Source organism: Aristolochia californica, unplaced genomic scaffold (genome assembly GCF_029961685.1).
Source record: "Aristolochia californica isolate CCGP_79_NKW_82.1479 unplaced genomic scaffold, dmAriCali1.0.hap1 SCAF_12, whole genome shotgun sequence".
NCBI lineage: Eukaryota > Viridiplantae > Streptophyta > Magnoliopsida > Piperales > Aristolochiaceae > Aristolochia > Aristolochia californica.
The window spans coordinates 27,384,100-27,402,005 of NW_027181793.1; the positions used below are offsets into that span (position 1 = coordinate 27,384,100).

General features: G+C 36.6%; 1 protein-coding gene across 2 annotated transcripts in view; it reads right to left on the reverse strand.

Moving 5' to 3' along the window:
- Positions 1-36: 36 nt before the first annotated feature.
- The window catches only part of LOC137945334 (CHD3-type chromatin-remodeling factor PICKLE), a 34,331-nt gene continuing 16,461 nt past the window's right edge, over positions 37-17,906 (reverse strand). For both annotated transcript variants that reach the window (XM_068791181.1, XM_068791180.1), the window contains 17 exons: positions 16,022-16,160; positions 15,712-15,881; positions 15,520-15,586; positions 15,328-15,450; positions 13,665-13,774; positions 13,287-13,368; positions 12,395-12,613; positions 11,673-11,817; positions 11,486-11,591; positions 10,190-10,264; positions 5,551-5,612; positions 5,375-5,451; positions 4,040-4,170; positions 3,186-3,477; positions 2,385-2,517; positions 939-1,003; positions 37-854 (listed from right to left, as the gene is read on the reverse strand). In XM_068791181.1, the coding sequence (XP_068647282.1) occupies positions 501-854; positions 939-1,003; positions 2,385-2,517; positions 3,186-3,477; positions 4,040-4,170; positions 5,375-5,451; positions 5,551-5,612; positions 10,190-10,264; positions 11,486-11,591; positions 11,673-11,817; positions 12,395-12,613; positions 13,287-13,368; positions 13,665-13,774; positions 15,328-15,450; positions 15,520-15,586; positions 15,712-15,881; positions 16,022-16,160 (2,350 nt within the window). In that variant the 3' untranslated portion in view covers positions 37-500. The remainder of the gene's footprint in view (positions 855-938; positions 1,004-2,384; positions 2,518-3,185; positions 3,478-4,039; positions 4,171-5,374; positions 5,452-5,550; positions 5,613-10,189; positions 10,265-11,485; positions 11,592-11,672; positions 11,818-12,394; positions 12,614-13,286; positions 13,369-13,664; positions 13,775-15,327; positions 15,451-15,519; positions 15,587-15,711; positions 15,882-16,021; positions 16,161-17,906) is intronic.

Genomic DNA, 17,906 nt, shown 5'->3' on the forward strand with positions numbered 1-17,906 from the left:
TATCTGGAAAAGACTAAAAAAATGCATCAGACGAGATGAAAAGAAATAAAAATGACGGAACGACTCGATTTTCCTTGTCGGTAACATTGACACAGACTTGAAAGTGGAATATAAATCGCAATCGACTTCCCATCTAGTCTCAATCCTCTTGTGTCTCACAGGAAGACCTCAAATAAATAGATGGGCCTAGGATCAAGGATTAAACGCAACGCCCCACTACAACTGTTCAGGCTCCACGAACTCAAATGTACAAATCCTGCGTTGGAGAGAGGCCACGATCTGTTCTACTTTTACCTCTTCCATATCGCTCCTCCGGTGTCCATCAAACGCACCCAAGTAAATTTAAGTTCCAAAAATCAAAGTAATCAGAGAGTAACATACATCTTAATTTAAGTGGTACATAAGTCTTTCAATGGAATTCTCATTCGATTGGCTTTATGAGTTGCCAAGCAATATCTATGGCTTTCCATTGTTTCAATTTTCATAGTATTAGAGCGTACTCAATCATCCAAAACAATCACGTTTGCCTCCATTTGCTCCTTTGCATCCATAATTGGAGATAGTGAATTTGTGGGGGAACGTGTGATTGGCTCAATTTTAGGTCCATCACTATCAGTCTTCAACAAAGTAGGAACTTCTGCAACACTAGCCCCCAGCTCAGACTCTGCAGGTTGATTCAGATTGAGCTCTTCAACACTTGGGGAAGCCTCCTGCTGTACACCAAGAATCCGTTGAACATCTTCATTAATTCCGTCAAATGCAAATATATTCTTCCCCAACCGAGAAGCTGCTTCTTCATTGCCTGCATGTGCCTGGACCGAGTCTTTGATGTTATCAGCTATCAAGTTGCTCATCTGCAAGTAGCAAAGAGGCCAGTTTAGTTGACTGCATGTAGGTACTCAAGGTAGTCAAAAGTGACTTGGGGATTGGGAAGCTACCTTAGTATAAATTTTGGCTATCTCTCCACAGATAGAGTTGGTAACAGAGGAAACTTCTTCTGCAGCTGCACACAAGACCCAGTCAGCTCAAGAAGATTTTGGTTCTTAGTGAACAAAAATCAGGGAATTTCAGGTAGAACCACCTTCTGCAGTCAAATCAAGTTGTGTTTCCCAAGCAATTCTTTTCTTTTCTTGTCCTTTTTTTGTCGCTTTAAGTGGGGGTTCTCAAGAGCTTGATAAATTAACATTACCAAGAAACATTCTAAGTGATGAACTCAGAAACCACCAAATTTAACAGATTGACAAAACAAACTTCAGATGCATCAACAAGAAAAGGCAATCTATAGAGTCGAGCAAAAGAAAAAAGTTCTTCCAATTGAATGCTACATAAAAAGGAAATTGGCATGTGCATTACTTTGTAGTGTGAAGAACTTTTCTTTTAAATGGTAGCTTAACGATAGCTACTCCACTCACACTAATATGCAAGAAGTGCTCCTTGAATGGTGTCTCAGCATCTGACTTGGTGGATATCACATCAAAGAGGGAGAAAAAGATACTTAAAACAGAATAACAGAAAGTAGAGAAAAACAGAAGTAGAATTTCTAACTTTAAAAAAAAAAAAAAAGAATGTTAACTCTTTAGAATAGTTTCATATAGATCCAAGTTTAGAAAGATCATATGCTCGTTTCTTGGGAAGAGGCCACCTAATTTGGGCATCATTTTAGGATTGACCCTAACCCAACTTTAACATAGTATCAAAGCAAACAAGCAAACATGGGCTTCCACCCAAATTTATCTAACTGTAGGAATCATAGAAATGACCCGCTTGTGAAGGAGATTATTATGAATAACCCCAAATGGATCCAAGATTAGAAAGATTTCATGTTCATTACTTGGGGAAGAAACCTCGTAACTTAGGCTAGTCATTTTGGGATTGACCTCTACCCAACTTGAACACGGTATTATAGCAGGTAATTTGCACATGGGTCTCTACCCTAATTTATCTTCCTGTAGAAGCCATAAAGAGGGCTCACATGGGAGGGATTGTATCACAAATAGTCCCTCAAGAATACAGGATTAGTAAGACCCCATGCTCATTACTTGGGAAAAGGTCACCTGACTTGAGTTAGATATTTAGTAATTGACCTCAACCCAACTTTGACATGGTATTAAAACAAACACTTCTACATGGGCCTCCACTCAAACTGTTCACATCTTAGAGCAATAAAGAGTGCCCACAAATGAGGAAAAGAGTATTAACAATATTCTCACACAGATCCCAAATTAGAAAGATCTCACGGTTATGCTTGACAAGAGGTTCCCACTTGGGTTAGTGATTTTGAGATGAACTACACCCAAATTTAACGTTAACTAATAGACGATAAAAGAATGAGACATCTTGACAATCCAATAATCCTGAAAGCTCAGAGAAAAAGACAAGCCTACCAATGTCATTCAAAGGAGATAAGGGCTCATTTATTTCCAGTTCAATCTCAGAGGAGCCAGGACCGGCTATATCAGAAACCTTTGGCTCAACATCTGGTGCTTCATGCGCATGATCATTTGCTTCAAGTTCAGCCTGCAATTATCCAAGAGCTCAAAACAGTTGAGAATGCAGATGCAGTTCTAGTTCTGAAGCCTCGTGGGCTTATAGTGCAGCATAAAAATTGTTTGATTCTCTTTTCCATGTCTGTATTTTTGCACCATACTGTAATTAAAGATCGCCACTGTTCAAAAATTAAGAAACCAAGATGAATCAAACACAGCTAAATTCGGGAGCCACTAAAACATTTTGATTGACTCCAAAAAATTTTGAGAGTCGAAATGACAGATTTTATTGAAGAGGAAGGGGAGTACAAGCTAGCTCTCCAACAAGCCTGGGGGCAGAGATTAAAAGAAAACAACAATCAAAAGCTAAAAAACAACAAAGATGCCATTCAAAACAAGGGACCATGACAACAGATCAGCTTCTTATGACGAGCTCAGTCAGGGAGGTCCCTTCCCTCAGAGCAGTGAGTCAGCTGATCAATTAGCAGATCTTGGAGTGCGGTTCCAAGAGACAGAAATGCTGGGCAATGTCGACAATCTCTTCAAATTGCACCCAGATAGATAAACAAAAATAATAAAGACACAAAATATGTGTATAAAAATTAAAAAAAAATATCAAGTGAATTTTGGCAATAACCAGAAATTGTTACTAGGTTAGACATATAAACCAGAAAGAAATGTTGATTTCAGATCACTCACAAAGTATGTTTTTGCATATTCTGCATTCAGACCCTTCTCCAAAAGATATACTCTCTTCTTAATATACTCCACCAACTTTCTCTGTGCATCTCTACTAAAACTATACATAACAGATGACTCCTGATATACAGAACCCTGTGCAACACCATCCTGACCAGATCCATAATTTGTACCATCATGAATTTGAGCACCAACATCATTAGCCAGAGGGAGTTTTTGTTCAATCCGAATAATATCTAGGAATCCAAATTCCTTGTCTTCAAGAATGGACTGCCATTTGCCATATCCGTGTCTAGATCAAGCCAATCAAAATTAGCATCATGTAGGAAATACTGAAAACATGAATAATGAAGGCTTAACAAAGGAAATACACTTCGTAACTATGTTCAGTATTTATTCAAAGTGCCTCTTATCTTCGGTGGTATTTCACTGGCTAATATCTAGAAAGGAAAACAATAATAACCTGAAGTTGAAACAATAGTATGAAAAGGCACCAATATTTGTGATACAGCAGGCACATTTTCAGCCATCTATGGACATAGCACATCCAGAATGTTCTTCTGTCATCGCACTCACTAAGATGACATTTGAAGAGTTCCATCGTGACCACTCTGATCACTGGCCACAACAACCAACTAATAAAGCCCACTGGTTGGACAGCATAGGCCTCCAACCAAAGATTATCACGCAATTGTTCTATCATGCAAGGCACCATTCATTCATTCATCCAGACATTATATAAATGGCCAATCAAGAGTATCTAGATAAGGAATACCTCAGAACAGTATCCTTGATATGCATTGTAAAGAAATGAAATGAATATTTGTTTATGTAACTTTCAGGCGTACACATACCTTAACACTGCACGTAATAATGATTTGTCGTGCCCTTCCTTCCAAACTCTCCCACCTCTCAAAGCTGGATAGCGATAAACAATATCCTCTTCAAAGAGACGCATTCCAGGTTTTTCTGCAAGAAGTGCCACCTATGACAAAAATAGACAGCTGGAATCATTCTAACAATGTTCCAGACATCCAAGAGCAGACAACTCTATATATCCTCTCTTTTTGTGTGTCAGTTTTTTAGAGCTTCCTATCTCAAATTAAAAAAATGATTGGAAAATATGGTTCCATGCTAGAGCCTTTTTCATTTTTGACTACTTTTTTCAGGTGCAAATTGATTATAGGAATAATGTTTAGTTTACTGTAATTTTGAATCTAATGATGCACTAGAGCACGATATTTTGATCGACACATATGGCCCTAGGATTATTTTTATCTACTGTAGAATGTTAGTTTCTTGTTTTAAGATTTTGAGTTAGTAATGCCCAAATTAGAGTTGAACTCTGTAGTCTTTTTCTATATAAGTCTACATAAACCATGTTTTTCCAACTCCCAAGTCAACCTGAAGGGGGGATGTCAAACGTGGCCCTTCTATTCTGAATAAGTCACCCCTGACTCGCCCTGTGTCAGGAACCAGGCATGCAAATCTTGATCCAACTAAGAAATTCAGACACTGATTCGATTACCTATTCCAAGTCAGAAAACCCTGATATCACTGAGTTTTGCCCCATCCAGAAGAAATTTCTATTGTGTCGGTCATTCAAGTTTGTTGAATCTCGACCTCTTTCCAAAGTTTATATCCAACAAAAATCAAATCTTTGCAGCAGTGCATATATGAGGATCTCTAAGGCTTGGTCCATCCCATCTTCCTCTCTTTTCTTAGACCAAAGCACTCCTTGCCTAGGGTTCTGTCTTCTTGACAGCAATCTATAGCTCAGCTAGATTTTCCTTCTTTTTTCCTTGTCTTCTCTTGCAAACTCTGCTTTTCATAACTACGTCACTGAGAAAGAGAGAAATAAAGAGAGGACTAAGATTTAGGTTTAGTTATTACCTAATTTCTACAGAGTCTATGGGCGACTAGATGTATAATTAATGCATTAAAATAACACTAAAAATAAAACAGCAGTACATACCACAGAAGGATGGGGTTTACTTTGACTAATTAATGAGAGATTAGTTACTCAAAGTAAAAACTTAAGTGGAAACAGACATGAGATTTTTAAGACTACAGAGATTATCAAATGCTATCTAGAAGAACAGGACATTTTAAGGCATAACTTTCCATAATTTGGAGAAAGCAAATGTGAGGTAAAATTTGAAAAGCTTACAATATAACAAACATCATACCTTCTCTCTTATCAATGACAAGGTAGCATTTCGAACATGAACATCCACAACTCTTAGACCTTCTTTTGGCACACCATCTATTGAAAAAATAACAAAATAATAAAAAAATGTTATTGGAAACCCAACAAAAGGAAAACAACCATAAGGAATTTTTTATTATATATATAGGAAATCACCTGAAAAACATGGATCATCATTTACTTCTTCCATAAGGTGATTCATCATAAGGAAGCCATATCTACAAGAAAAAATAAAGAACGTGATCTACAACTGATTAAAATATTTCACCAGAAAAATGCCATTAAAATAAGTCAAATCAGTAAATAATGAAAATTAATCATAAGTCAAACAATATATGATATATACACCATTCAAAAAATAAACAAAGAAAAAAATAAAAATAATACAAATCCAACTGTTGACAATTTTATGCAGTATAACAACAGAACAGTGAGTTCAGAACGAAAATCAAGTCTGTGAACACTGTATTGCAAAACAAATATTTAACAAAGATAGGAGCAGCAATGGCTAGGATTTTTAGCAAACATTCTAAAAAATACTAAAAATAAACATTGTCAAGGAAACAAACAGGTCCACCTCCACAAGGATGAAGAAGCCTACATCCATCCAACTCTAGCATAAGTAGGACCTGAAACTGATTCTGTGGAAATTTGCATGTCACATCTCATATTGATATTAAGGGTTATTTCTTACATATACAGTTTAATTTTTTACTACACTTAGAAACTTACGAAGGTCAGTTCCAAGTTTTTCAACATTGAGTTATTATAAAAGAACAGTCACAAAACCTATACCATAATGATATTTATCTCTAAAACCATTGTAAAAATATGAAATTTAAGGAGAAAAAGAGGAGAAGAAAAGAAAGTAGCACAAGTTAGGGTCAGAATTCGACCCCCTTTTCTATTTATACCATCTTTAAGTGACTTTGTATCAAAAGTACAAAAATACCCCTCATAACTAAAACTCTCATAACTCACTCAATACAATTCAGAATCTTATCAAAGAAATTTTTTATGTTTCTACCATGATTACTAACTCACTACTGTTTCCTGTGATGAAGACCAGAAGAGTTAACTGACCACAATACCTTTATATAAATTCTAATACTCCCCCTCAAGCTAGAGCTATCAAGGAGCCCCAACTTGTTCCAAAAATTCATAAATTCTTTCTTCCCCAAGGCTTTGGTTTGAAAGTGTTTTGCAAGATGTTCTTTTGCCTCTACAATCCCTAGCACATCACTTCCAGATAACACTATATCATTTACATATACAATTAATACTACAACTCCAATAGGTCTCTTCAAAAGAAACAATGAATGATCGTAGTGACTTCAAGAGAAACCCAACGACATAACCACCTTGCTAAACTTGTCAAACGATGCTCTGGGACTCTGCTTAAGGCCATAAGTTGCCTTTTTGAACTCCCCCCACCCCAAGCAACATACCCTGAAGTTACTCCATATATACCTCATCACCAAAGCCTCCATATAAGAATGCATTTTTAATATCCAGTTGAAGTAGAGGTCAGCCCTTGCTTATTGCCATTGAAATAAGAATTCGAAGACAATCTAGCTACAGGGGAGAAGGTTTCAAAAACACCAACCATCGTAAGTCAGAATATATCCTTTAGCCACAAGACATGCCTTATATCATTCAAGTAAACCATCAGCCTTATACTTCACTGTACAAACCCAACATCATCCCACAACAACAAAACTAGGAGGTAGGTCACATAATGTCCATGTCTCACGATCAAGAAGTGCATCTATCTCTACGTCCATATCCTGTTTCCACAAAGAAGTCAACAAAGCTTTTTGTACTGAAGAAGGAATAGTAGACGAAGATAATGAAGATAATGATAGTGCAAACTCATTAAGGAGTCAGATAGTAATTCAAAGGACGCAAACATAGAAATAGGATGATGAGTATAAGCACAGACACCAATAGGGAGATGTAGATCACTTACTTCAGGATTAGCAGACAAGGAAGGTAGTGGCCCAAAAGGTGGAGAGAGAGCTTTGATTGGTGTCTGGGAAGGCTTTCTATGTTGATAAACTTGTAAGGGCTTTTATTCTGCAATTGATGGCATAGGACTAGGAGCAACAAAATTGGTGTGAGAAGAAGTAACAAGCATGGAGGAAGACCCAAAATGGCTTTGGGAGACGATATCAATAGTACGACCAAGCGGATGCACAAAACAAACATAACCAAAAAACATGAGGATAGAAAGGAAATAATTCAGTATTAGGCTTGAGAACTTGAAAAGGAATTTTTCTCCAATCAGTGAGGAAGGCATCTTGTTAATCTAGTAAGAACAACATCACCCCAACAAGGCTGGGAAAGATGTACATGGAATAACATAGTTTATGCAACCTCAAGCCAATGACGATTCTTCATTTCTACAACCATATTATGTTGTGGAGTATAAACATAAGAAGACTGATGAATAATGCCAATGTTTTGATAAAAGGAATTAAATTTGTGATTCATAAACTCAAACCCATTATCAATATACAAAATGCTAAGTGGAGCACCATATTGTGCTTTTATTTCATTGTAAAAGATCAAAAATGCATAAAAAACTTCAGTTTCTCCAATAGGAGATACACCCAATTAGATCTACTAAAGTCATCAATAAATGACACGAAATACTTATACCCAAAAGTACTAGTAATAAGGTATGGCCTCCCATACATCAGAATGAACTATTTCAAATAAACTTCTACTCAAAGAGTGACCAGACGAAAAAGATACTCAATGTCCACTTCTAGAGCCACAGAGGTGTCACTGTTGTGAGGGTGCTAGAGTTGGCCCATGCTGGTTTGCCAAACTTGTCTCAACATTAGTTTGAAAAATGGTTGGTACTTCAATAGTGGACACATTGTCTATCACCCCTACTCTCACCCCGACCTCTACCATTGCCTAAACTTTCTGCCTCATCCCTTGTTACCACCCCCGACGACCATGAGTTGTCCCTGATCTATTTGGTGCATGCTGAAGATTAAGGGCAATGGCTTCAACATTCTTCACTTCCTTACCACCATGTGATGCCACAGCAGACTCTCCATGCATGACTCTCTTAAAAGCATTGGGTAGTGAGGGTACATCATCTGAGGCTAGTCACTATGCTCTGACAACATCTATTCAGGTCCCAAGCCATCCAAAAACTTCGCTACAAAAATCTGTCCTTATTGTTCTTAGGTCCTTCTCATCAGTGGTAAATACTAATCTCCCAAAGTACACTCTGCAGCTCAATATAATAACCAATAACTGATCTTTCACCCCTTTTTTGACTAAATAATTTCACATACAATTTGTAGATGCATGACAAAACTCTCATGTGCATACAATAATTCAAATGAGTTCCAAATCTCCTTAGTTGTTTCACAATTCATAACTCGACTCCTAAGCTTGGACTCCATACTTGGTATCTTGCTTAGTTTTAAAATAAATTGGAACTGATTTTGACCAATTTAAAATAATTTTGGCCATTCAACCCTTTATTCGTGATCATAATAGTATCCTTCCCATCAGATACACTACTCTCTCTAGCCGGTGTAAACACCTCTCTGGAGTGGGCCATATCAAACCAAAGTAATCAAACCAAATAAAATTTCAAAAACTTCAATATAAAGCTTGTGCAAGTTATGTGGGCCCCACACTACAACAATTAGGGCAATAGTGAAAATTCAATCCAACTACAACTATCCAATTCACAATCTAGTAGAGATAACTGAAACCAAAATCTCACAAAAAATTCCAAAAGAGGATGACATAGGCATCTCAGTTGATGATGATGGCATCCCAATTGATGATGCAAACCTAGATCTAGTGACCAGCGTAGGTAGAGTTGGGCAATTCCCAATAGGTAGACGCTCTAGGGGTACAAATACCACATAATATTGCTCACTTGGCAGTACAAACCATGAACCCCAAGGTTATGGCACAGACAATGAAAAAAAGTCTGACTTTTAGCCTCCAAAAGAAATTTCAAAATTCCTGTGAAATTATGGAATAAGAAGGATTGAGAGAGGAAGAAGAAGAGGGAGGTCGGCGGCAAAGAGAGAAGTCTCTCGTATGATTAGGGTTCTTGGTAGACCTCTAATAACCTTATATAGAATAAAGAAGAGTATAAGGACAATAATGCCCCTACTGACTAAACTTAATTACACCCTTATATCTCCTTCATTACACCTTCTAATTACATGAAGTTTAAACTACATAAACTATCAAAATGCTGAATAAGATAAGCCTACTTCTAGGAGGTGCAGACAGTGAGAAATTACCAAACTACCCTTCTACAGTAATTTTCAACAATACCTTTTTCCTAGAAGATGTAAGAACCGAGGAAAAAGAAGAGAAAACACCTGAAGTGTGCTTGTAATTGGATCTCATTGCTCTGATACCATGTAAAAATATGAACTTTAGGAAAAAATAGGAGAAAGAGAATAGAGAGGAGAAAGAAGGAAAGTGTGTGCTAGATTTAGCACACATGAGGGTCAGAATTCCACCCCTTTTCTATTTAAACTAAGTGACTTTGTATCAAAAGTACAAAAATACCCCTCATAACTCACTCAATACAATATAGAATCTTATCAAATTTGAACCTTTTGTTTCTACAATGATTCCTAACTCACTACTGCTTCATGTGAGAAATACCAGAAGAGTGAAAAAACTAAAATACAGTTACATGAATTCTAACAACCATAACATGCAAAAGAATGAATTAATGTAAAAATATTGAGAATAAACAATATTTGAGATTCAAATTTAATAGATATTTAAAGCTTACGCATTAATCTCTTCTGGTGTTTTTTGCTTCATCCGAGGAATGAAGTCACTCCAGTCATAATTTCCAAAACCAAATCTGCAAAACATTATCAATAGTGAGTTATACTAATAGCACAAGGATGGGAAGTGGGAGTTATGAACCAAGTACTTGACTCCTGGATAAAAAAAAATCATCATGGTAAAATTAATCCCTAGAGTTCACCATTAAATCTACTTCTAGGGGAAAGCTTGCTTTCAATTTCTATCGTTTTTTTCCAAATGACTGGGAAAACATACAATTCCCTCCAATTTGTTCAAACAAACTCAATTGCAAAACCAAGGCAAGAATATGTTTTTTAGCATTTTTTTCACTACACATGTCAAGTTATATAAATCTGAAGTTGGGTCCAAGGCCTATCCCAAAATGACTAGCTATTTTAGGAAACCTCTTTCCCAACTAATAAACTCAACATATTTCTCACTAATCCATGTGGGACTATTTCTTAACACTCCTCACATGAAGATCCTCTGGGCTCTTACAAGTGGATAATTTGGGTGAAATTTTAAACCTGATCAAGAAATCTTAGGGCTTCACCTCTAAAATACACAGAGAAGTGGAATTGCTTGTTTAGGTTTGTAAAGTGAAGGAGCAGAGATAGAAAGAGAAGAGAAGAGAAGAAGAAACTTTTTAGTAGAGACACATTGATACAAAGGAGAAAGAATGAGTGGAACCATCAAGTAGATTCTACTCCAGGTCCTCCCTTTAGGCATAACACATATTAATCTAAGTTTCAAACTTAAACATAATAAAATGGGGTTAAAAGGTGCAAAATAATCTTAGATATATATATATATGTTAAATAGTGCTGAGTTATGTTAACAAGATCAAAAGAGAAAAATTACGAGGGGGAACCGTCCCAAACAATGAGAGATTGTTGGGAAGTTCCAAATTTAGATAGCCTACCAGCCAAGGAATTGGCATAGCTGACTTTGGCATTAAAGTACTCTTCATGCAGTAATCTGTTACATAGTTTAACAGGGTATTACAAAAAAGATCAAGTTGTATTCATAGACATGAACAGCAGAATAATATTTTCCAGAGAACAACTTTCGGAAGGATGAAATTCTTTTCACAAATCGGCATAGTTTCAAAACAAGACATAATTCAAGCATACTATTAGAATTAATCATCCCGAAATTCAGAAGTTAATCCAGAATACTGCAACAAATGAAAGAGAGAGAGAGAGAGAGAGAGAGAGAGAGAGAGAGAGAGAGAGAGAGGTGAGATGCAATTAAAGATAAAGACCATGTGAAAAACCTCATCAAGAGTATGACAAATTGAGCTCTTTGCTGATTATTGAATCCAAGAACTCTAAACGACTTCCCTTCTCCTTCCATCAAAGGAATCGGTTCACTATTATCAGCTGCAAAAATTGATATGGCATAAGGATATCCACATGAATCTTTCTCAAGTTTTAGGCCAACAAAGATGGTCAAAATGATACCTCTGCCTCTCTTTCTGGAAACTTGGGTTTTCCTCCCTGAAGCATTCCCTGATGACAGCATTGCAGCATCAATCCAGTCGGCTTCATCATCTTCTGAGCTGACATCTTCCAAACCAACAAGATCATCTTCCTCAGCAGACACAACCTGAGAAAGTGAATATAAAACATGATGTGCATCTTTTGTAATTATTTTTGAAGGAAATATACTAAACCAATTTTCTACATTAAAACATGGTGTTTCAGTGAGATAAAGGACTTGTTTGGAATGAAAAACGATTATGGACTTGGCTATCACCTACCATTGAAGAAAGAAGACACTTTATGTCACATAAACAAGTTGGATGGAAGAAATGAAAAAATAACCACTATCTTGTCCATTCTCCTTGCATGTTTGAATTAAATTACTATCCCTCTCATCAATGAAGTACAATGAAACACCACTACAACAACAGGGCTCAAAATCAGTTATTACAAGCTCTAAATCTCAGTTTTTTTACAGTTCAAACAGTTAGACCAAGAGATTAATTTATTCTGAATGATAGTTCAAACTGGATTCCTCAGTGAATTGTCAGAACAGACAGCAATTTTGAAATGAACCAAACCAGAACAGTTTATCTAACAAATTAGAATAGAATGAAAATCTAGTTTAATGTGGAAGACTACAGTAAAACCCACATGGATCGAAGCCTTTTAAGACAAAAGAAGAGCACAATGAAATTCACCTGCTTTTGATTTCGTCTCCGCTTGCCAAGTGAGGAGGCTTCCTCACTGCGATGCATATCACATCTGTCCCTCAACAACTCCTCCCAGTAAGCTGCTCTTTCTGCATTTGGTCTAGTAGCAGCTGACTGCTTCTTTGCCTCCTCTTCTTCAGCAGCAGCAGCTACAGCAGCAGCAGCTGCCTCAGCCTCTACTTCATCTATATATTCAAAATTTGCCACCTGCAAATGTAAAAGTCCCTAAATTTTCAGCGCAGCAGAAGTGAAACTTGGCATAAAAAAGGGCACAAAAATCATATCTTGCAATTCTCCTTGTTAAGCCTCCACATGCCTTTTTTATGTTGGATATATACAAAGAAGAAGAATATCATTATCAGTTATCTTGATGGCTCATTTGTTTGCAAAAAGAGGGAGCTGATAGAACAACTTCTTGTAGAATTTTCTCTCTACTATAATGGCTCTGTTTTATCTCACAAAATTTAATCACAATTCAACACTTCATATATAGAATAATTCTAAAATCTTGCTGAAGGAGCAATTCATTCTACAAACATTTTGAAAAACATATATCACTGCAAGGTCTAGACAGAATAACAATAGAGAGAACATATCAAAGAGGCAAACTATAACATAATAGACTAAAAAAATGTAATTGATTAGGGCCGAGATCAACGTAATGTTCTTAGCGATATGGTCTTAAATTCGATAGGTTATCACATGATTCCCATTAGGCAGGTCATTTTCTGAATGGCAACTGATCATTTCATTAAAAGAAACCTACAGGGTCATTTTGTCCTTTCAACTGAATAAGCAACAATCTACTGTGTTACTTGCTGAAAAAATTATAGTTATGCTAAGAAACAAATATATGTAAAATGATGAAAGACACTGTCACCTTAAAAGCCTTTAGAAAACCATCCTCCTCTTCATCATCATTTGAAGCTTCTTCATTGCCTACTTGATCACGATCAAGCAATCTATCACAAAATAAAAAAAATCAAAATTAAAAAAAAAAAGTAATACCAGAATTATGGGTAGTTTCAACTAATTCTAGCAATTCATGAAATAAAAATCATTAATACCCTTTTTTTTAAAAAAAAAACTATCATTAAAATCATTAAGACCCTCTTTGATTGAAAAAACTAAAGAAAAGAAAAGAAAATTACAAGTTGCAGATAGAAATGAGTTTACAGAGCCAGATACTTATTTTTTTGTTCTCTTTTTTCACTACCCCAACCAAATTCAAACAAGATGCAAACAGCATGTATCTTACCTATCAATGGCAGCATCATCATAGTGGATTTGGCGAGCCTTTCCAGCCTCATCACTCTCATCAGCAAACAGTTCCTTTGAACCATACCTTATGATATCATCCAACTCTTCCTATAGATCAAATTTAAACTGTGAATATGGCATCTCATAGAAATTGATCACTAATCAATACATTTCTGAGGTTTTGAAGAGTATCTAACCTAGTTTCTCTCTCACTGACCTTGCCTTATACAACCTAACATAAGTTGTAAATGTCGGTAAAGCATGTGGGCCTGTGGAGACCAGGTCAAATTTCTAATAGTCAAAACTGGATCACCTTTATAGTGGCCCTTTACTTCTTATTTTTTTAAAGAGCAATTTATTAATCCCCGGGAACAAACACACAAACAAACGGGGGGGGGGGGGGGGGGGGGGACGCTTATAATGAGGGAGGGATTGGAGTCAACCCCCTTCTTTGGCTGAGTCGACTAAACAATTTGTTGAGCAGAGAACGTAAGACCAAGAACAAACTGGGAAAAAGAGTTCCTGAATTTCAAAAAACAAGGCCCAAGGTGCCAAGGGGGTCTTTCTTCGCCCGAGCACCAACAAATGACAAATGAGGAGTCTCCTTCCACAAAAAAAGGCTTCAAAGTGATCTATGAAATCTTCAACCCATGCTTAAGAGCTTGAAGCTCAGCAATGGTGGAATCTGTCATGCCCAGCGGCGCAGCATAGGATGCAAGAAAAGCACCCGAGGAATCACGGAGCACACATCCAAAACCAGCAGGTCCCAAATTACCAAGAGAGAAGCCATCAAAGTTAAGTTTGATAGTGCCCTCATGGGGGAGACCATTCGACCATGATCTTAGGTTTAAGGTTTTCTAAAGGCAAGCAATGGAAGACCAACTGAAGCGTAAGGAGCTGCCACTGATATCATTGAAGCCATCAAGTTGATTACACACACACCCTCTTATGACCATTGAGCCAAAGGCCCAAGTCACTAACAAAAATCTGCTCAGCATAGACTTACCATAGACTTTCACAAAGCATAATCCCACAACAAGTTTTTCCTAAAAGAAGATGCTTGACTAACATTCTTTCTCTCTTTATGTATATACTAAAAGAAGAATAAACAGTATTTGCTTACATAATAAAAGAGGCCAAATATTAAAGTAGGATTTTGTGCTGCTTTCTCCCACATCTAGAATACATTGTTTCCCATATGCACCGCCCTCCTAACTACATAACGCATTCAAAGAACTATGGTCCAGCACCCGTGAGATCAGCTCACTTTAACACCACAAACTCACTTTTCAAGGAGGAAGCTCGTTTACTGATTGTGCACAGCTTGTTGTCTCCTGAACCTTGTATTTTGAAGTTCTCTGCTGTCTACTGCTTTTTTTTCAATCTTTTGCCTCCCTTCTCTGGGAGGGATTGACTTTTATGTTATGTTCCCTTTCTAAATAAAGAAAACCACTATTTTAAAAAACAATATAGCGTTATCTGCTACTCCCAAAGAAACTAGGGACATATGTTTAAAATTGAAAGTTACCCAATTTGTAGATTGCACCTTTAGTTCAATGGCCACTAGGCAGGTTTTCATTGTGAGGTTTCCAGTTCAATTCTCACCAGGATATTAGGTATAGTGTGCATGTGTAATTGATATTCAAGACAAAGAAAGTCACCTGATTCAACATTTGATTCTTCATGCGCCCCACAACTAGATGCTCCAAAATCATTTTCTTCTTAGTCATCTCCATCATCCTCTCCTCAATAGTTCCTCTAGTTACAAGTCTATATATCATCACCTGCACCACAAGATCAGAAATCACCATCAATCCTTCATGCAATATCACAGAAGCAAACGGTGAGCCAACCTTATTAGTTTGACCTAGTCGATGGGCCCTGGCCATCGCTTGCAAATCAGCATGAGGGTTCCAGTCACTGCAGTAATGCAACACAAGCAGACAGAATATAAGTCATTGAAAAGCATAACTAATAACTTTCTTTTTAATGAGAATGACTACTAGCTCTGGAAAAATCGAATGTGGAGCTTTATTGACTCACACCTGTCATATATTATAACTGTGTCTGCAGTTGCAAGATTTATGCCCAACCCTCCAGCTCGTGTTGACAGCAAGAAACAGAATCTAGTGGAATTCTTTGCATTGAAACGGTCTATTCGAACTTGTCTCTCTACTCCACTAACTGTCCCATCAATTCTCTCATAGTTCCATTTCTTATAAACAGAACAGAAAAATAATAATTTTAGAAAAAGAGTAAATAATCAACACGGGTAGTATCTAAAATAATTAAATGGTCAAGCACTTAAAAAAAAAAATAAAGGAAAAAAAAAGTGAAGAAATTTTCTGCATATACCCTATGAGTAAGGTAATCTTCCAGCAAGTCCAACATGTGCTGAAACTGAGTGTAGATAAGCACCCGATGCCCCTGTTCTCTGAGCTTCACCATCATCTTATCCAATAAATGCAATTTTCCAGAAGATTCCAGTAACTTTCTACAAAATTGTTATAGTTGATTAATACTAATTAAATTTAACCATGCAATATGTATATTTTTTTGAGAAAGTAATTTTTTTTGAGAAAGTACAATATGTATATGTTTATTATATTAATTATTCAGGAGATGTAATCTTACTCGATCAAATTCATACCATCAACTCAATATAGAGAGAAATGATCCAGAATTGTTTTTAGAGGAGAATCAGACCCAGTAAATTGTTACATGACTGTTTAAAGTCTACTCAGGACGCACAGACATCTGATAGATGTGATACTAGATGTTCTTAGTGGGAGAATCCACATATAGCCTTACTGGAGCAGGCATTTCCCTCCCAGAACTAGTTATCTCATCACAAGCTGTAATTCATTTTTTGTTTAGAATTCAGGGGCATTTTGATCTTTTTACATATGTACATGTGGCCCCTCTAGGTTATATGGTTCTTGTTTAGAGATAGGGTGTCACTGAATCTGTTTTATTTTAGTTATTTGTTGGTTTAATTAGCTTTTTATGTAAATGAGTCCTAGAGAGCAGCTTAGAGTTTAGTCATCTCATGTATTTTTTACTTAAGTCACTTAATATAAAATGGTTAAGGGTCGATTTCTGACTGCTAACAACATGCTGTTTCCAACGCACCTTTCTCTCCTCTCTCTCTCTCTCTCTCTCTCTCTCTGTATTCTCCTTCTCCCTCTCCCTTCTCCTTCTTCTCTTCTTCAACTTCCTTCTTGCAGGATTTAACATTGTATGAGAGCAGAAGATCCAAAAGGAAGTTCAAGTTTCTGTTTTTTTCTCTTTCCTGCTATCTGTGACTTCTTACAAGGAAGGATTTCTGTTTTTTTCTGCTCTGATCTTCTTCTTTGAGACTGACCTGTTAGTTCATTGCCCGATGTGCTGCAGAAGCTGTTAATTCTATACTGAACCTTATTTCTAGACTCATAACTGCTGTGGTTCTGGGTTTCTATGTCTAAATAGACATTAAAAAAAACAGTTGCTTTGCTGTTACTTGGTGATAAAATGTTAATTGGAACAGTTTAGCTTTTTTCTTTTTGAGAACAATAGTTTAACTATAGTAATATGCTAGTGGGACATGTTTAAGTACTTGGTGATTGCGATTGAGTACTGGTGGATTGAGATTTCTGCCTAGGGTTACATACTGCTTATGCATACTATATTTGAAGACTATTAGTTGTCTATGCATTATTCTTTTTCTTGTCTATTGGCAGTTGGTGATCGCCGTTTGTGAGAAAAAACTGATAAATGGCAGAACAAGGTGAAGTTGTTATCCCTGCTAGGAATTCAAAAAAAATGAGATTAATAAGGATTCTACCTCAATTCAGATTACATTGGCCAAATTGAATAATTCAAACTATATGTATTGCACCAATTCTGTCCAGATGTCCCTTGGGGCTAAAAAGGAAGCTTAAATATCTTAATGATGATCCCCCAAAACCAATGAATATGACTGAAAATCAAACAATAATCAAGTGATGACTTGACTAGTGAATAGTGTAGAGACCAAGATTGGTTCCCAGATTATGACTTACAAAACTGCCAAAGGCATGTGGAAGACTCTCGAATCCCTATATTCCCATCAAAATAACATGTCAAGAATTTATGAAATATATTCTCCTTACTGTAGTATGACATGTGGAAGTAAAAGTGTGACCGAGTACTTTGGTGAGATGCAGGTTGTTCTTCAAGAAATTAGTGTCTATCATCCTTTTACTATTGATGCAGGAGAGTT